The following is a 16,536-nucleotide window of genomic DNA, read 5'->3' as shown; positions in this document are numbered from 1 at the left end:
GTGGCCCTATATGCTGTAAATCTAGCCAGATATGGATCAACTCTTAATGCAGTTCCATGCTTTACCACAGTAAATAGATACGGGGTCACTGAAGACACTCAGGAAGAGAAGCCAATTTCCTGTCAAACTGTACAGCAAGGTATACAGCGTGTTCATTATCAACATCGAAACTGAGCTAAAGTAGCAACAAATAAATGCTGGAAAACTTCTAAAAAGGTAGGTACCTTGCCAAAAAAAGTAAAAATAAATAAATATCTTTGTTCAGTTTTACAGTAAACACTATGTGTGTGTAAATCTGAATATAGTTATAAGCCCAAATATATAAATACAATACATGAACGTAATTCGGATTATATATTTAGTAAAAAGTTGAAATAGTCATAACTCTGAATATATGAATGAAAATTGTGTTATTTGCCATTTTCTGTTTTGCCCTTCATTTTAAATGTGTGTGTGTGTGTGTGAAGGTGCCACATGAGAGCAGATTGGTGTTTAGCCCTTCGAGAATATGGTCCATAAACAAACTGAATGAATGGGAGTGATTCTGCAAGCAGCCTGTAAACTGGACTCTACTAATACCTGAATCCAAAGAGATTTAAAAAATCTAGGTTTAAAAGCCTAGGGAGTCCTGCAAATGAAGTCAGCAGTTCAGATGTTCCGCTTCTGCACAGAATGGACGAGGTTCCAAGTTCAAGGATTAAGAGAGTTTAGTACAATAATAAACTCTGCAGAGTTCTGACTTTCCATGTGGCCTATTTTATTTATTTATTTTACTGTCAGGCAGAATCGTGGCTCTGGAACACTTGCAATATTTATTTGCACTTTATTAGAAACCATGAAATATGCAGCACCTATCAAACTTTAAAACTCCACATTTAAGCAAATCACCTAGAATTTCCAGCAATTTGATGAGAGGGATCATGTGTGTGTGAGTGTGTGTCGTGTAGGACACTTACAGAGCACGGAGAGCAGAACCAGGCCGAGCAGAAGCAAGAGGTTTGTTTGTACCGAGGCGGCACGGCTGCAGTCCATTCTGTTCTTCTTACAGGTGCACACCTGAACTTTCAGTTCTGTGTTGTTGGATATGGGAGGGACGCCAGAGTCGGTCAGAACCAGCGGCAGGTTGTAGTTGGCCTTTTTAAGACTGTGCAGCAACATGATCTGGGAGTGAGTGTCTAAAAAACATCAGAAAACAATTTAATATATCGTTCTGGCCACTTTACATGTCAGACAGACTGGATCTTCCTCTCTAAATAGGCAGAATAAACTACAAAAGGTTTGGCTACAGGAGACTATAAGCCACTTAATCTCAAATAACCTCTCTTGTTCTGTCTCTGTATCACATCATCTGCCACTGATTCTCTTCTCAAACAGCTGACAGAAGTCTGGAGATTGGCATGCCTTTCTATATTTGAGTGTGTTCTCTCAGGAGAGCTGGGTAATCGAGAGTCTGCTAAGATAAACCACAAATACACTCAGCTATTTGGTCAGAGTGATCTCTAATGGTACACACACTGTCTGTGACAATAAAGTGATCCTTTTCCATCTCAGCAGCATGTGGTCCATTTGACTATGGTGAAAACATCACAATTTGTACCTTTGTACTGGCTGGTTAGTGCTGATTTGGTGCTAGTATAGCTGGTAGACTACCACAATAATTCTATTCACTATAGGGATGCCAGTTTTCAGGACTGTTATGATCTCAGTCAATTCTTCCAAAATTTCAAGTTGATTTAAAGTGGCTATTTTCAAAAATGTTCATGATTAATTATCATTACAATGTACAATGTTTGCAATGAAAGTAATTCATTTATTGAACATTAAAATATAGTAATTTATGCCTGTATATGCAGTGTTTTCACAATCTAATTTCATTATTACTAAATGCATTTGTGCTGAAATTGATTAATCAACAAAAAAATCAATTATGCTTAACTATATTAAGGTAAACTATTCTTTTAGTAAGAGCACCTTGTATATTTCCTCGAACAGGCCTCAGAAATAGCCGGGATGTGTTTAACCGTGGGTGCGTGCCTGTTTCTGTCCCATCTGAGAATTAGCTTACCATTGATCCTGGAGATCTTCCATGTTTTCTCTAGTCCTGGCTGTTTGCCAAGCTCGATCTTGAAAGGATCTGCATTAGGATGAATGTCCTTGTCTCGTCCCCCGATCACCACCACATTTATGTCTTTAGCGTCCTCGCACACGCGGGCCACGGAGGGGAAGACGTAGGGAGCGTTGTCGTTCTCGTCCTCCAGAGTGATTATCAGTGTACCTGTGCCAGTGGCGGGTGGATTACCTAGTGAGACAAAAGGTAGAGTTAAACAGAATATGCAACAAAAAAAGTAGGGCAGGACCAGTGCTATTTTAATATTATTTAGATAATATTCTAGTATTTATTATTATTTCGAATAAGCTTATTTTTTATATTTTTAGTTTTCATTTTAATTTAAGTTGTAATAATTTTGTCAGCCTATGTGTTTTTGTCATTTTTATTAGGGTTTTGTTTGCCATTTAGTTTTAATTTATTTTTATTTGAGCAAGTTTAGTACTTCATCCTACACTTACTTTATTTCAGTTATTTGCCAAAAGGCAACATTTCTTATTTTAGTTGAATTTTTGAAGTTAAAGTTATTTTATGGAAGTTTCTGCCTCAGAGTTAAATAAATAAATAAAATGTTCTCCTTAGAATTGTACTATTTCTTACTGTAAACATTTACCTTTAACTTTAATCCCACATGTATCTTTTTTTATTTGATATTCTGAAAAAGAAAACAAGCTTCCATAAAAAGCAGCATAGAGTATTAAGAAAATAAAAAGGGTCACGCAATCACATAAAAGTTATTCTCCAGTCTAAAGCTTTCTGGCTTTATAGGCCAAATCAATAGCTCTCTTTTAAATGCATAGGAGGTTTGCAGTTAACGCTAATCCCTGCGATCAAAGCACCGGCATCTCACTGTTACTGTAAAGCAAAGTGGGTTAAAGACTTTTTAGAAAAGGTCAGACAGGATGCAAAAATCACAGACATCAGCAATCAATGTCTATACAGAAAGAAAAAATAACACCAAATCAAAACATTCAGATTCTGACTTGGAGTAACAGCAATTATCTTGATTTGAAAGAAACCTCGTTTTGTATCAGATTGCACTTCATTGAATATTGCACAGGAGAAAACATATTTAAGGCTTAAAAAAAAAAGAATCTGCTTCTGAGAGATTAGCAGTTATTGCAGGACTGCATAATTATAAACAGCCCTGGAGGTCACTCGCAATTAACATCCGATGACAGGATCAGTAATTACAGAATGATTTTGTCCTCGTGTTCCCAGGAACACTCAGGCCTCAAAGGGAAGAAGAAAAGACACAGTGTCAAAACATGGGAGAATGTCTCGCAAAAAAAAAGAAATCAGGTTTGTTCCAATTGCCTCAAAAGTACACCTGCAGAACAGTGTTTAGAGGCAGAACAATGACGTCCTTGCCATGTTTTATTGATTTTCTGCTCAAAAGGATTGCCAAGTACATAACAAGACGTTTCATAAGACGAAAAGAAACGCGTATCCATAGACAAAAGCAAACTCTCTCGCCTAACACCATAAAAGCGGCAGACTTCTCACTATGCTTCACAGAAGAAAACACGTCCCGCCATGAGCGATAACAGTGATCTGATTTATAAGTAATGAACTCTTTAAAAATTTAGACGTGGCTTGTGTGTGCATTCGTAAATATATCCATTGCTTCACTTTCAAGACCAGTGAATAAACCAATGATTGAAAGATGGCAAAGGTCAAGGCAAGTATTACATAAATACCACCAGCTGGTTTGGTATATGGTACAGTGACTGGATATAGATTAGATTCATGTTCATAACCACCGCTATTGACCTCTTTCTGACCCAAAAAGCTAAAAGCACAAGATATGGATCACATAAAAATCCCAGATGCATGCAGGGGCGACTCTAGAATATTCAGGGGAGCTTGGGCACCCTTCCAGAGCATGAGCCGATGTGGTTCAGAGTAATATTTCTGTCCTAAAGTGTAAGAGGTTGCGAGCTGGAATCTTCCTCAACCACTTTTTATAAATAAACATGAAAATATCCTCTGTTTGTCTGTAGATCAGTCACGGTGACGTATCTGGTAGCATGTTATTGTGTTATTCCACTGGAACGGAGAGCGTTCGGATGAGAGATCACATTTGTGACTCACATAGACACCAAAATGCATTCATATTTAATGCACCACACTGCTATCTGCCCAAGTGAGGTTTATACATAAAGGCAAATGCAATAAAGGTTATATTAAGACATTGCACAAAAACACACTATAGTTTATATTAATATATTTTGCCTTTCTCTCTCACATTTTGATTGATATTATAAAAATGCATCTGAATAGATGAAAAGCAAACAATTTCAACCTTTCTGAAAGCTAGCAGCAATATGAAACGTTATTGCATCACGATTAGTTTTGGTCTGGTGAAGACAAACCGTCCACATACTGCCACTGACCTCCAATTTATTTTTTCCCAAAAGATTATGGAAGTATTTTAGCTTCGCACAAGGGAATTATTGTGCATATTGAGACTGTAAGTCTTCTTCCCTTCTATCATCATCATCATCATCATCATCACTCGGTTATGCACTAGAAGGGTGCGCCCGCTGGGAAGAGGAGCGTGGCTGGGACTTTCATTAGCCGCAGTTGCATCTGTGTCTCGTCAATGCTGACAAAAATAAATTGACTTACACATCTGTCATTCAGGGAAACTGGGAGTCTAGGTGGCCCAGTATGTAACAATAATGCTGAAGACAACCTGAAACTTCCTGTACACGGAATAATTTGGTGTAGAATTTTTTTTGCAGTATCAAATGGAATTAATAAATAGTATTTTCTTGTAAAACATACTCCAATAATCTTTGGGAAATGATTTTTACAGTGTAGTATGAGTAGCCTACTTCTGTCTCTGGACATTGGTCTCCTGTTCACTCCCTATATTGGCACTCAAAAAAAGCATTTGGATACTTAAATCTAGAGCTGCATGATTCTGGATAAATTGAGAATCACAATTATTATTATTTTTTAAATAGATACAGTATCAAAATTCTCCAATGATTCTGAATAGACAATTAAATTAAATAACATGCAATTTACTAGAGGTTCTGGTTAATTGTTAGTTGCTGTAGTCTATTTAAAGGCCCACTGAAGTGCCTTGATTCGTTGATGTGATTTCCACTGAAACAGGACATATTCAATGGCTCCTCCCCCTTTTCAAATAGCCAATAGCGTTTAGTTTACCTCACAGACTGCACTTCGTACTTGACAGCACCATGGAAGTGAATCCGAGCGCTAATGATACATTGGATTCAATTGTAGAGGTGTGAATAAATTCTAGCCATTTCATTCTTAACCAACGTACATTTGGAAAATGGAATAAAACTCAAGTGTTTGAGCAACCGAACACACATCTCCAACCCATATTGCTTCGTGACGTGTCAACGCCAGTCGCTTTGGCCAGGTGGTATTTATAACATAGGAGGCGGGATGCGTTAGATTCTAGAGAGCATTTGATTGGACAGAAGTTGTGATGAGAAGCTGAAGTCCGCGGTGATGTCATAAAAATCCGTGATCCATTTTAGCGGAAGTGAGAGACTGTAAGTTTTGAATGCTTATATCTCCTAAATGCTAATTTTGTCATTGTTTTGGAACACATCAGCTTATTCATAACCTTAAGGCTAACATATTCATACTACAAGCTAAAAAAACTTACATTCTGTATGAATCAGTGTTTTTGAACGAATTTCTTGAATGAATGATTGAATGACAAATACATTTTCAACAGCCACCAACTGGTGTAATGATGTAATTGATGCAATCTTTATTTAAAGCAGTTACTGGTGGTTAAAGTTACTTTCAAAAGGTGATTTCTTCTATGTCGAATGGCTACCATAGGCATCATTTTTATATCCGAAAACTTTATCCAAGTACTTCTGTGATGATTTGAATTATTGTAAGACAAGACCCTCCTCTTCTTTTAAAATGCTTTAATGTTTATCGTTCTTTTATAAAAATAAATGCTACTTTTTGGTCTTTTGTATCTAGTCCAATGACATTCATACATTTTAAAATGCGAGCAAATATTAACAAATAATAAAATAATAATAAAAGGTATGGAGCAACTAGAACAAAGTTCTTCAAATCTGCTCCTAGAAAATGATGTTAAATCGTATCAGTCAGGATTTATGAAGCTTTCCTATGTGTGCTGTGGGACTCAGAGAAGACATATATGCATGAGGGAATGAAGAAATCTTCCCCATTTACATACGATTGCTGTACGTGGTTAGAAAACATTAACGTTATTTGTCTTCACTGAGAAAAAAACACCTTCCCTCGCTTGATCGCTCTAGTTTTTACCATCTTCATCAGTATCATCATCATAATCATCTTCAGCAATGCTAAGAGCTCCCTCCTCCTCTAACTCACATTGAAGACCTATTACACACATTTAGATGCACCATAAGTGTTCTAGAAATGAGCAGTAGTGCAGTTTATCACTTAATAACTTTCATCTTATAAACCGGCGACCCCTGTAACATCAGTATTGATTAAGGTAAACGTGAGCTGAAATATACAGCAGACTTCATGAATAGTTGAGCACACAACGCTTTGTTTAACATGCAGCACTGACATAAAAGATATTCATGAGACAAGGATAAGAAAGAGTTGTTTGCATAAATATGTCTATTACATATGCAGCATGTAATGGGACTGGATGTTTCGGATGCTGTCTTCTTTCCCATCCATAATGAGAGTGATTTATTTTCCCCTTTGTCATGGTGCACTGATATATATAGGCTCATATCTTGTCTGACTTTGCTGAGATCCAATTCCCTCTTCTCTAAACTTCTTCCTAATGCATCGCTAAACATTGTTGATATGGAAGAGATCGTTTTTCAGCCTCAGCAGTTCGTGAGCAGATTCACAATCAAATACAAAACTGTTCTTTGTCTTTCCTCTCTGCATTATAAAACACTTTTTCATTTTTTCTATAGCTGTGAAAACTGTTTCAATATTATGGCAAGCAAAAAACAATGAAACACAACAACAACAAAAAATCATTCATTCATATTCAACATTCATATTTAACCAGTGATGCCTATATAAACTGTTGGACATTGTTAGTGGACAAAAAAAATAAAAATAAAAGTAAACCTGTGAAAGTCCACAGAGACAGAAAGTAGCCATTGCTGAAGAAACACCCAGAAAAAAATATCTGACATCTACCATCCTTGTTTAGGTAAAGTTTGAATGACAGGTCGGGGAACGATGCCTTTGGTTGCATTAATGATTTTGTGACAGTACAGGACCCTATCTCATCCCCTCAGACCCAAAAGACAGACCCTCGGTTCAGGGAGTTGCTTTATTTTGGTACTGACCCACTGGCCCATAGCGTCTGTTCCACCTGATGCTTTTCTGCAAGATGGACCAATTGACTACCAACAGCTTGGGCTAATACCAAGTGTATCTCTGTCTGTTTCTGTCTCTCTTTCACTCAATATCTGTCTGACCAACCAGTTCTAAAAAAAAATTTTTTCTGGAAAAGTAAAACATTTCATGATGGAAAATTATGTCACAGCAGTCCAATCGTCTTGAGCCAAGGAATCAGAGAGAAAAAAAGAAACCGATTTTTACTGTTTTTACTGAATTACTTACTCTTCAAAAGTCATTAGCAGAAATGTAAGTGCAAATTTGGACAGTTGGTGGCGCTAGAGGGAGTGAGACAGAGAGTCCAAAATTGTTGTGGTTATTGTTCAGACTGTCCTCTATCTTTGTGCCAAAATTCACAACTATTTCTCATATGGTTCTATGGGATTTATGGCATAGAATAAATTATTGGTATCTCTTTCTTTACTTTTCTGGATTTTACTTTTGCTCTATAACTTGTATACTATTGTATTCTGTACTTGGCATTGTGTAACACATATTGTTGACTCTTGTGATAAATTTCTTGCACTGTTCCTGATTTGTAAGTCGCTTTAGATAAAATGATCTGCTAAGGTAAATGCAGTAAAGTTATGTTATTGAGCATAGAAATCAGAGAAAACACTCTTAAACAAAATGTTCAGGGGTCTCATTTATAAAACTGTGCGTAGGAACCTTACTAAAAGTGTACGTGCGCCCGAAAGCCAAAAATGGCGTACGCAAAAAAATATACGGATTTATAAAACCGTTCGTACGCCAGAACCTGCGCAGAATTCACTTTATAAATCCCAGTCAGCGGAAGATTGTGCGCACATGCGTCTCCTCCCCGAAATAACCATATATGGAGCTTACAACGCCTAGTTTTACTATGCAGATCCTCATCTGCATATCATTTGCATATGATTATTCATCCACGTGATAACGTTTAACGGTACAAGACACATTACATTAATAAAAATTAAGTAGTTGCCTATCCTTGCCTTGTTTTTGAATACATAAATCAAATAGTGTAAAATACATTTCAGAGAAAGTTTTTCTCACTCTTTTCCACTGGCCGAATTGTATTTTTAATTGATATTTTTAATGGAAACAGATAGGCCTTGGGCATTATTTGCACGAAACTATTTTCTCAGACAATCTGGTATTATCATGATAAGCAATTATCTCTGTGGTTAAAACATTAAAACAGCACGCCACAGGAAAAGTGTTCAAAAACACCGCATCCACAACAAATATTTCTATTGACTGAATTTGAATATAAAAATGTTGTAACTTCTCAGTAATGATTTCATGTTTAAGTGCTTAACTCCATTAATTTGAATGGCATATTTAATCTAAATGTTTATATCAAAAGTAAAACATAGTTTAAATCATTATTTTATTTATTTAAACTGTTATTTGCGTCAGTTTCACTAAACGGCCCAACGCGCTCGCTGGCGCGGACATTTAAGAAGGGATGGATATTTGCTTCAAGTGACAGGCTTGGTGAGTGAAATTATATTTGTATTATCTTTCTGTATATGTTAAATTTTCTTTAGATTTTCTGTCTAAAAGTGACCAAAAAGACACTTAACTCCAGCTCACCATCGGTGTCGCCAATTCCCTTTGTCTCCAGAATGTGCGTACGCACGGCTCAAAGTTTGCTTAAAGGTGCGCACATTCTCCCGTCAAGTTTGTTCCCTTTCGAGGGAACTCGCGATGCGTCAATGACGCTTTGGGAACGCTTCTGCGTGATTGCGTCTGAAGCACTTGTATCAACTAGTCCAATGACGAGAGTGGGCGTCACGGGCGGGTGACGTGACGACCAGGAAAGGATAAAGGACATCCGGTTAGAACCGCGCTAGCTTCTGTGCCTCAGCAAGCGCTCTGTGTTATACTGTCTGTGTTATTTATTGTTGTCTGTCACAAGCATAGATATTATGGCGAACAAAACAACCTTATATCGTGTGTTCCTCCCTGCCCTCTATCTTTACGGGTGGGGATACACACGATGTATGTGTTGTTTGTTTGGAACGGAGCATGTTCTGTCAGCGCTCGAGGGTGCTGACTACGAGCATTGCGGGTTACTATCGTACTCGCTCCGTTCCCGCTTGTCACTCTTTGAGGAGGGTGTTCAGGCTCGCGTTCCTCGCAGTACCGACCCCGTGTTGCCGAGGCAGCACGGAAGTTGGTATTGTGGGTTCGCAAATGGATCTCGCGGAGAGGTTAGAGACGGGCTCCGCCTTTTCTCTGCTTTTATCCGGGAGATCCAGCGCTCTCTCTCTGTGATCGGAAGCCCGCGCCGCGGCTTCTTCCGTCCTGGTTAGAGAGCCCGGTGTTTCAGCGGTCTATCTCTGAGGAGGTAGAGTGCTGAGCATCGATGCATGTCCACAACCACAAGCATATTATATATATCTAGACAGGAGTATGGGGAGCAAACAGCTTTGGATTGTGTGTTCCTCCCTGCCCTCGCTTCATTACGAGTGGGGACACATGCGATTCATGTGTTGTTTGTTTGGGAGTGGAGCATGCACGGTCAGCTCTAGTAAAATAAGGGGACTGACAGTGTTCATTCATAAATTCCCGACGTGTATCTTTTGCACTATCGAGAGTTTAGCTCTGCTCCCGATGGCTTTCTTCTCGAGGGAAGAAAGTCAATAAAGATTATTTGGCTCGGATCTCGCGTTTGCTGAGGCAGCGCGTAGATTACGGGTCTGCAATAAAGATTCTGTTACTCGATCTCGGATCTCGCGTGTGCTGAGGCAGGGCGTAGATTACGGGGTCTGCAATAACAATAATAGTGGACTGGATACGTTCATTCATGAACATTACCGATGTGTGTTCACTATCAAGAGTTTCCCCATGCACTGTTTATTTAAAAAAAGACTGCAATAAGAGTCCAGTGGTTATACAAATGCAATGCATTGATTAAAGAGATACAGTGTATTGCAAGCTACGAATTTAGGAATGTTTTATTGTATGTTGAATCTATTTTTATATATAAGCTTATATAGCCTATAAATATATATTCAGCCATAGACTATATTAACTTGTCTGGTTGATCTTTTGCTGTTTGATTCTGAGGAATTAAATAAGTGGGCTGCATTTAAATTTGCTTATCTGACTTTCATTAGTTAGATTCATGTATAAGTTCAGCATTTCATCCAGACTGTGTAACTTGTCTGGTTGATCTTTTACTACATTTTATTTGGAGGAATTAAATGGTAAAATTATGTGCTGAGCATCGAGTTAAGGGAATTGAAGATTCTAAAAACCATCTCAATCTCCTGTGTACAATGAGTTTGGAGTTTATAACTTCATAAATGGGGCTGCTGGGCGGAGCAGCACTAGCCATTAACAAACTCCTTGTACAGGCAGAGTGTCATTTCCTGTGCTCCCCCTCAGAAAGATTGGGGACCAGAATGGCATTCTCAACAGAAGCCTTTAAAGCAGAAGATGGATCTGAGGACTGTTTTTCTGTGAAAAAGGCTTCGGCCAAGGTCCTGATGCCACTGGTGTCAGACCTCTGGGGGCAACCCCGACCGGGGTGGAGCGGTGTTAACCTCAGTATACGGTGCCCGCCCCACCTCGGTGCCCTCAGGAGACCGTTCTGCCAACCCCGCACCCTTGGTCTCGGGGCGCAGCGGTCTCCAGCGAGCACATGGCTCAGTGTCACCACGACACCGTGTCAAACTCGCACCCTCTTAGGGGGGTTCAAAAACAGTCAGTTCGGTTGTTTCCTGCCAGGATGCTTCAGGTCACCGAAGTGGCTGTTACAATAACATCAGAGGCCAGTCTCGAGAGACTGGTACCCTTAGTAGATTTTCTGACAGAGTGGAAGAATCTGCCGAATATATCTCCATGGGTCCTGCAGATAATAGAGAGAGGTTACAGAATCCAGTTTCGTTCTCCTCCAACTTGTTACAACGGGGTGCTACTCGTGTTAGTACATCCCGAGCAGGCTCTGGTAATGGAGCAAGAAGTAGAGTCTCTATTAGCGAAGGGAGCTATAGAGCAGGTGTACTCGCCCGACAGAGAATCGGGGTTTTACTGTTACTTTATTACCGCTACTTTATTGTTCCGAAAAAGGATGGGGGGTTGCGTCCTATTTTAGATCTCCGTCTGTTGTATCGTGCAGTCATGAAACTCAAGTTCAATATGCTCACACTCAACAGATCGTGACTCAAATCAGATCCGAGGACTGGTTTGTCACGATAGATTTAAAAGGCGCTTACTTCCATCCTCCCTCTACAAAGGAAGTTCCTGTGGTTTTCTTTTGGGGGCAAAGAAGACCATTATCGGGTGCTTCCATTCGGTCTAGCTCTATCACCCCGCACGTTCACAAAGTGCGTAGATGCAGCTCTGGCCCCGTCAGGCTGCAGGGCTACGCGTTCTGAACTACATCGATGACTGGCTGATTCTGGCGGAATCAGAGCAGTTAGCGGTTCGGCATCGAGATGTCGTCCTCGCTCTGATGAAGAATTTGGGGTTGAGACTCAATGCCAAGAAGAGTGTGCTTTCTCCATTACAGAGAACCACTTTCCTTGGTGTGGTATGGGATTCAGTCACGATGCGAGCCACACTATTGCCCGTTCGTGTAGCTGCTATCCTCACAGCCACAAAAGAGTTGATGCTAGGCCAGTCACGCACTGTAAAACAGTTCGAGAAACTGTTGGGCCTCATGGCAGCAGCATCCAATGTGATACCCTTTGGCCTGCTGTACATGAGACCCTTGCAGTGGTTGCTCAGAGCCAGAGGGTTCTCCCCGAGGGGAAACCCACTTTGTATGATCAAGATCACGCGGCGGTTTCTCCGCGCCTTGGTTATATGGAGGTAATACTGGTTCCTATCCCACATGAGCAGTCACGCACTGTGAAACAGTTCGAGAAACTGTTGGGCCTCATGGCAGCAGGTCCATTGTGATTCCCTTTGGCCTACTGTACATGAGACCCTTGCAGTGGTGGCTCAGAACCAGAGGGTTCTCCCTGAGGGGAAACCCACTTCGTACGATCAAGATCACGCAGCGGTGTCTCTGCGCCTTGGTTATATGGAGGAAATACTGGTTCCTTTCCCAGGTTCCGGTGTTGGGAGCTCTTTGCCATCGAGTTGCTATCTCGACAGATGCTTCCCTCACCGGCTGGGGAGCGGTTTTGGGAGGCCGCTCATCCCAGGGCCTGTGGAGGAGTCATCATCTTTTTGGCACATAAATTGCCTGGAGATGATGGCAGTCTTCAATGCGTTGAGACATTCCTCCCAGACCTGAGGGACCATCATGTGCTTGTCCTTACAGACAACACATCGGTAATATGGTAATACATAAATATGTTGGAGCAGACATCCTGTTGAGGCAGGGGCTGAGGCCCAGGGAATGGAGGCTCCACACCGAGGTGAGGAGTACATTTGGGGGGTTTATGGTCAGGCACAAGTGGATCTCTTCGTCTCTCTTCGGTTCTCCCTCACACACCCAGCTCTCTTGGGGCTGGACGTTGTGGTATGGACATGGCCGAGGCTTCGTCTGTACATCTTTCCCTGATTACTCTGCTCCCAGGAGTTCTGGAGAAGGTCCGCCGGGATGGATGATTATACTATTAGTACAACCGTACTGGCCATGCCTACTGGTTCTCAGACCCGGTGTCTCTCCTCGACGGCTCTCCCTTGGAGATTCCAGTCAGGAGGGACCTTCAGTCTCAAGTGGATTGGGTGATCTTTCACCCAGCCCAGAGATTTTGGATCCCGTGGGTTTGGCCTCTGAGGGGGCCCAACTCATTGACTTTGGTCTCTCAACTGAGGTTGTGGAGACCATACTTCACTCCAGAGCTCCCTCCACGAGGAAACTTTGTGATGGGTTTTCACTTCATATTGAGGGTCTCGGACAGTGTGGCCCAGTTTACTGCCCGATTGGTACAGTGCTGGAGTTACTGCTGGTTAATTTTTCCGCAGGGTTTTCCCCTTCCACACTGAGGGTGCATGTGGCGGCCTTAATGCCAACCATGTCCCTTTTGGTGGTACTTCCCTGAGGGGGGGGGGACCTTTGGTTGTTTCCTCCGTGGTGCTTTTAGACCAGGTCAGGAGTATGGCGGCTTAGAAGCCTTATTATATATGTATATATCCTTGTAGGATGTGGTATGCGGCAGCCTGGTCATCTCCGCTCACATTCGTAAGGTTTTGCAACTTTGACCTGGGCGTTTCCCCAGGTTCTCAATGCTCTTGTCTTAGTTGTGCAGTATTCACACAGACAGGTTCTGTTTCGTATGGCGTATTGGGCATTCTCGTTCCCAAAGCGTCATTGACGCATCGCGAGTTCCCTCGAAAGGGAACGTCTCAGGTTACGACTGTAACCCTAGTTCCCTGAGAAGGGAACGAGACGATGCGTCACTTTGCCATACTTCCTACATCCCTGTGATCGACTTGCTTCGGCCCTTTTCGAAGCTAGCGCGGTTCTAACCGGATGTCCTTTATCCTTTCCTGGTCGTCACGTCACCCGCCCGTGACGCCCACTCTCGTCATTGGACTAGTTGATACAAGTGCTTCAGACGCAATCACGCAGAAGCATTCCCAAAGCGTCATTGACGCATCGTCTCGTTCCCTTCTCAGGGAACTAGGGTTACAGTCGTAACCTGAGACGTTTTTTATAGATCACAACCTTTGCGTGGGAACTGGCGTACGTACGTTTCCAGCCCCGTTTTGTGCGTACGCACGCTTTATAAATGAGACCCCAGACCTTTAGCAAAGTTGAAAACCACCAAGCATTTATGCATTTGGTTAGACTTTTTATCTAAAACAACTTACATTGCACTCAAGGTATATATTTTATCATTTTGTGCATTCCCTGGAAATCCAGGTTTTTCTATTGCCACGCTCTACAGCAATTTCTACCAAACTGGATACTTGAGCTCCACTGTCTGCATTCCCATTGGAAGTCATTGTATTTCGGTTAAACTCTGCTCAACTCTGTCGCATCGCCTTCAGGCACTTTTGCACACTGCAACACAAATCACCAGCTCTTACTGAAAATGAACGATTTCCAGTAGTTTCTGGCTACTCCATCTATTCTAAAGCGTATGGCTAGTGGCAAAGTATAAGAAATAATTCACAGAGTAATTTACTAAGCTTGGATGCAAAATGAATGACACATGATGCTAACTGGTCTCAAAGTGATTTTTAGTGGATCGTCATGTTAACAATGGATTCCACTAACATTTGATGACCTCTCTCTCTTTCACACACACGCACGCGCACACACACAAAATATTGGGTTTTCATGTTTTATGGGGACATTTCATAGACATAATGATTTTTTATACTGTACAAACTGTATATTCTATTTCTGCGTTTTTACATTTTCAAAAACAAAATGATGTATGAAATTAAAGCTGTTTTTCACATGGGGACCCAAAGAGTAACCCTTGACCTGACACGTGATGCATTGACGAACGCGGAAGCGTAGAGGATAGAGCAAAACAAAACACCAGTCACAAATTAGTGTCTAAAGTCTAAAACCAGAATTTTTAAAGAGAAGAGTCGTGGGACCTTGAGTTTGTTTGAACCGCGAGAGGCGTTTAAGTTTACGTACTCCTACATCCTACGTCATACATCGCGTCAAGTGTTCCTCTTTTGGCGCAAGTCAACTTGCGTAGGCCGTCTCCTGGAAGCCATTTATTTTAGTTGATAAAGTTATAAATGTAGATATTTTTCTTCCACAAACACATTGCTTCGCTTGAGAAGGCCTTTATTAACCCCTTTTATCACTTTTATCATGGATGGATGCACTTTTTTGGGCTTCAAAATATCATCCTCCATTAATTGCCATTATAAAGCTTAGAGCCAGGATTTTTTTTTTTTATATAACTCCGATTGTATTCGTCTGAAAGAAGAAAGTAATATACACCTAGGAAGGCCTGAGGGTGAGTAAATCATGGGGCAATTTTCATTTTTGGGTGAACCATCCCTTTAACAAGGGAGACAATTGATCTGCAATTAAAATCAGGCCCTCTTGCTTCACAGGAAGCTCAGCTGGAACCTGACAATGAGTATCCGATTAAACCTGCAAGTCCCTTTAGAACAAAAGCCTCTGATTAGCCTCTTGGGTTCCCTTTAATGAGAAACCCGGAGTGAAGGAACTGTCTAACTCTGCTTTGACAATGCCTAGACCATCCTTTCATCAGTATATAATATTGAATCAAGGCCTGGCATCATTCTTTACGTCAAAGTCCCCTTTAGTTTGAAGAGAGGATGTGTGATTAAGCTCTATTTCCCCCTTGAAAGCCAAACAAGTGGACGTGACAGGAGTTGTGTTATTAGAGACAAGGATGTTCTTCCAACAGCATTTCAGACTTCAAAGTCCAGAGACAAATCAGATGCCGTAGTGTCTGCAAAAACCAATCAGTGTCAATTTAGGCCAGCAGACAGGGCACAATAATTTAAGAGTGTGTGGCGCTTTCCTGTGTTTTTCTGTCTTATTAACTTGGTAAAGCAACCAACCAAAACACTTGCTCTTCACAAGCCTTGGACAATCTACAACAGACAACACCTACACCTTTTCCAAGTTTCCCAAGTTTCTTTGATCTCAAAAAGCAACGGTCTCCTGCACAGAAGTCCTCCTTTTATCTTATGGCCCTTGAGAGCCAGAGGAGGTGGAAAGAAGTTTTGACTTTTAAGAGGGAAGAGTGAGTTTGTCAAGAGAAGCAGTGGAGAAACCAAAGCTTTGGATGGTAAGAACTGTGAGGTCCTTGGCTATATGATCTCATTATGGCACCATTATAGCTCTTGGATATAGCCATTGAGGGCCCTTGAACATCTTCATTCTTCTTCAAAGTATAGTGAGAGAGGATCTGCTGGGAAAAAAACACCTCTCTGCCGACATCTGTCCCTCACTTTGAGTTATCCTCTAAAAGGAAAGTCTCTAAATTGGAGAGCACCAATTATGAACAAGACAGCGCCACAGGCAAGTATCAGTGGACTTCCCTTAACTGTTACTCTTCTCTGAACCAATTGGTAAAAAATGAATGAAATCTAAAAATATAAGTGAAATTCTGAACGATACAAATAGAATATTACAACAAGCTTTCTATTCACCTGAATGGCAT

At 41.0% G+C, this 16,536-nt stretch overlaps 1 protein-coding gene across 1 annotated transcript in view; it reads right to left on the bottom strand.

Moving 5' to 3' along the window:
- The window catches only part of cdh13 (cadherin 13, H-cadherin (heart)), a 370,859-nt gene that overhangs the window by 12,314 nt on the left and 342,009 nt on the right, over positions 1 to 16,536 (bottom strand). Inside the window, exons 12-13 of the mRNA XM_084409426.1 lie at positions 2,066 to 2,299; positions 957 to 1,175 (exon numbers count right to left, since the gene is read on the bottom strand). Of these exons, the coding sequence (XP_084265552.1) occupies positions 957 to 1,175; positions 2,066 to 2,299 (453 nt within the window). The remainder of the gene's footprint in view (positions 1 to 956; positions 1,176 to 2,065; positions 2,300 to 16,536) is intronic.

This window comes from Rutilus rutilus, assembly GCF_951802725.1.
Source record: "Rutilus rutilus genome assembly, chromosome: 5".
NCBI classification, from domain to species: domain Eukaryota; kingdom Metazoa; phylum Chordata; class Actinopteri; order Cypriniformes; family Leuciscidae; genus Rutilus; species Rutilus rutilus.
Note: the sequence above shows the minus strand (reverse complement) of the source record. Positions and strands in the feature narration are given on the sequence as shown.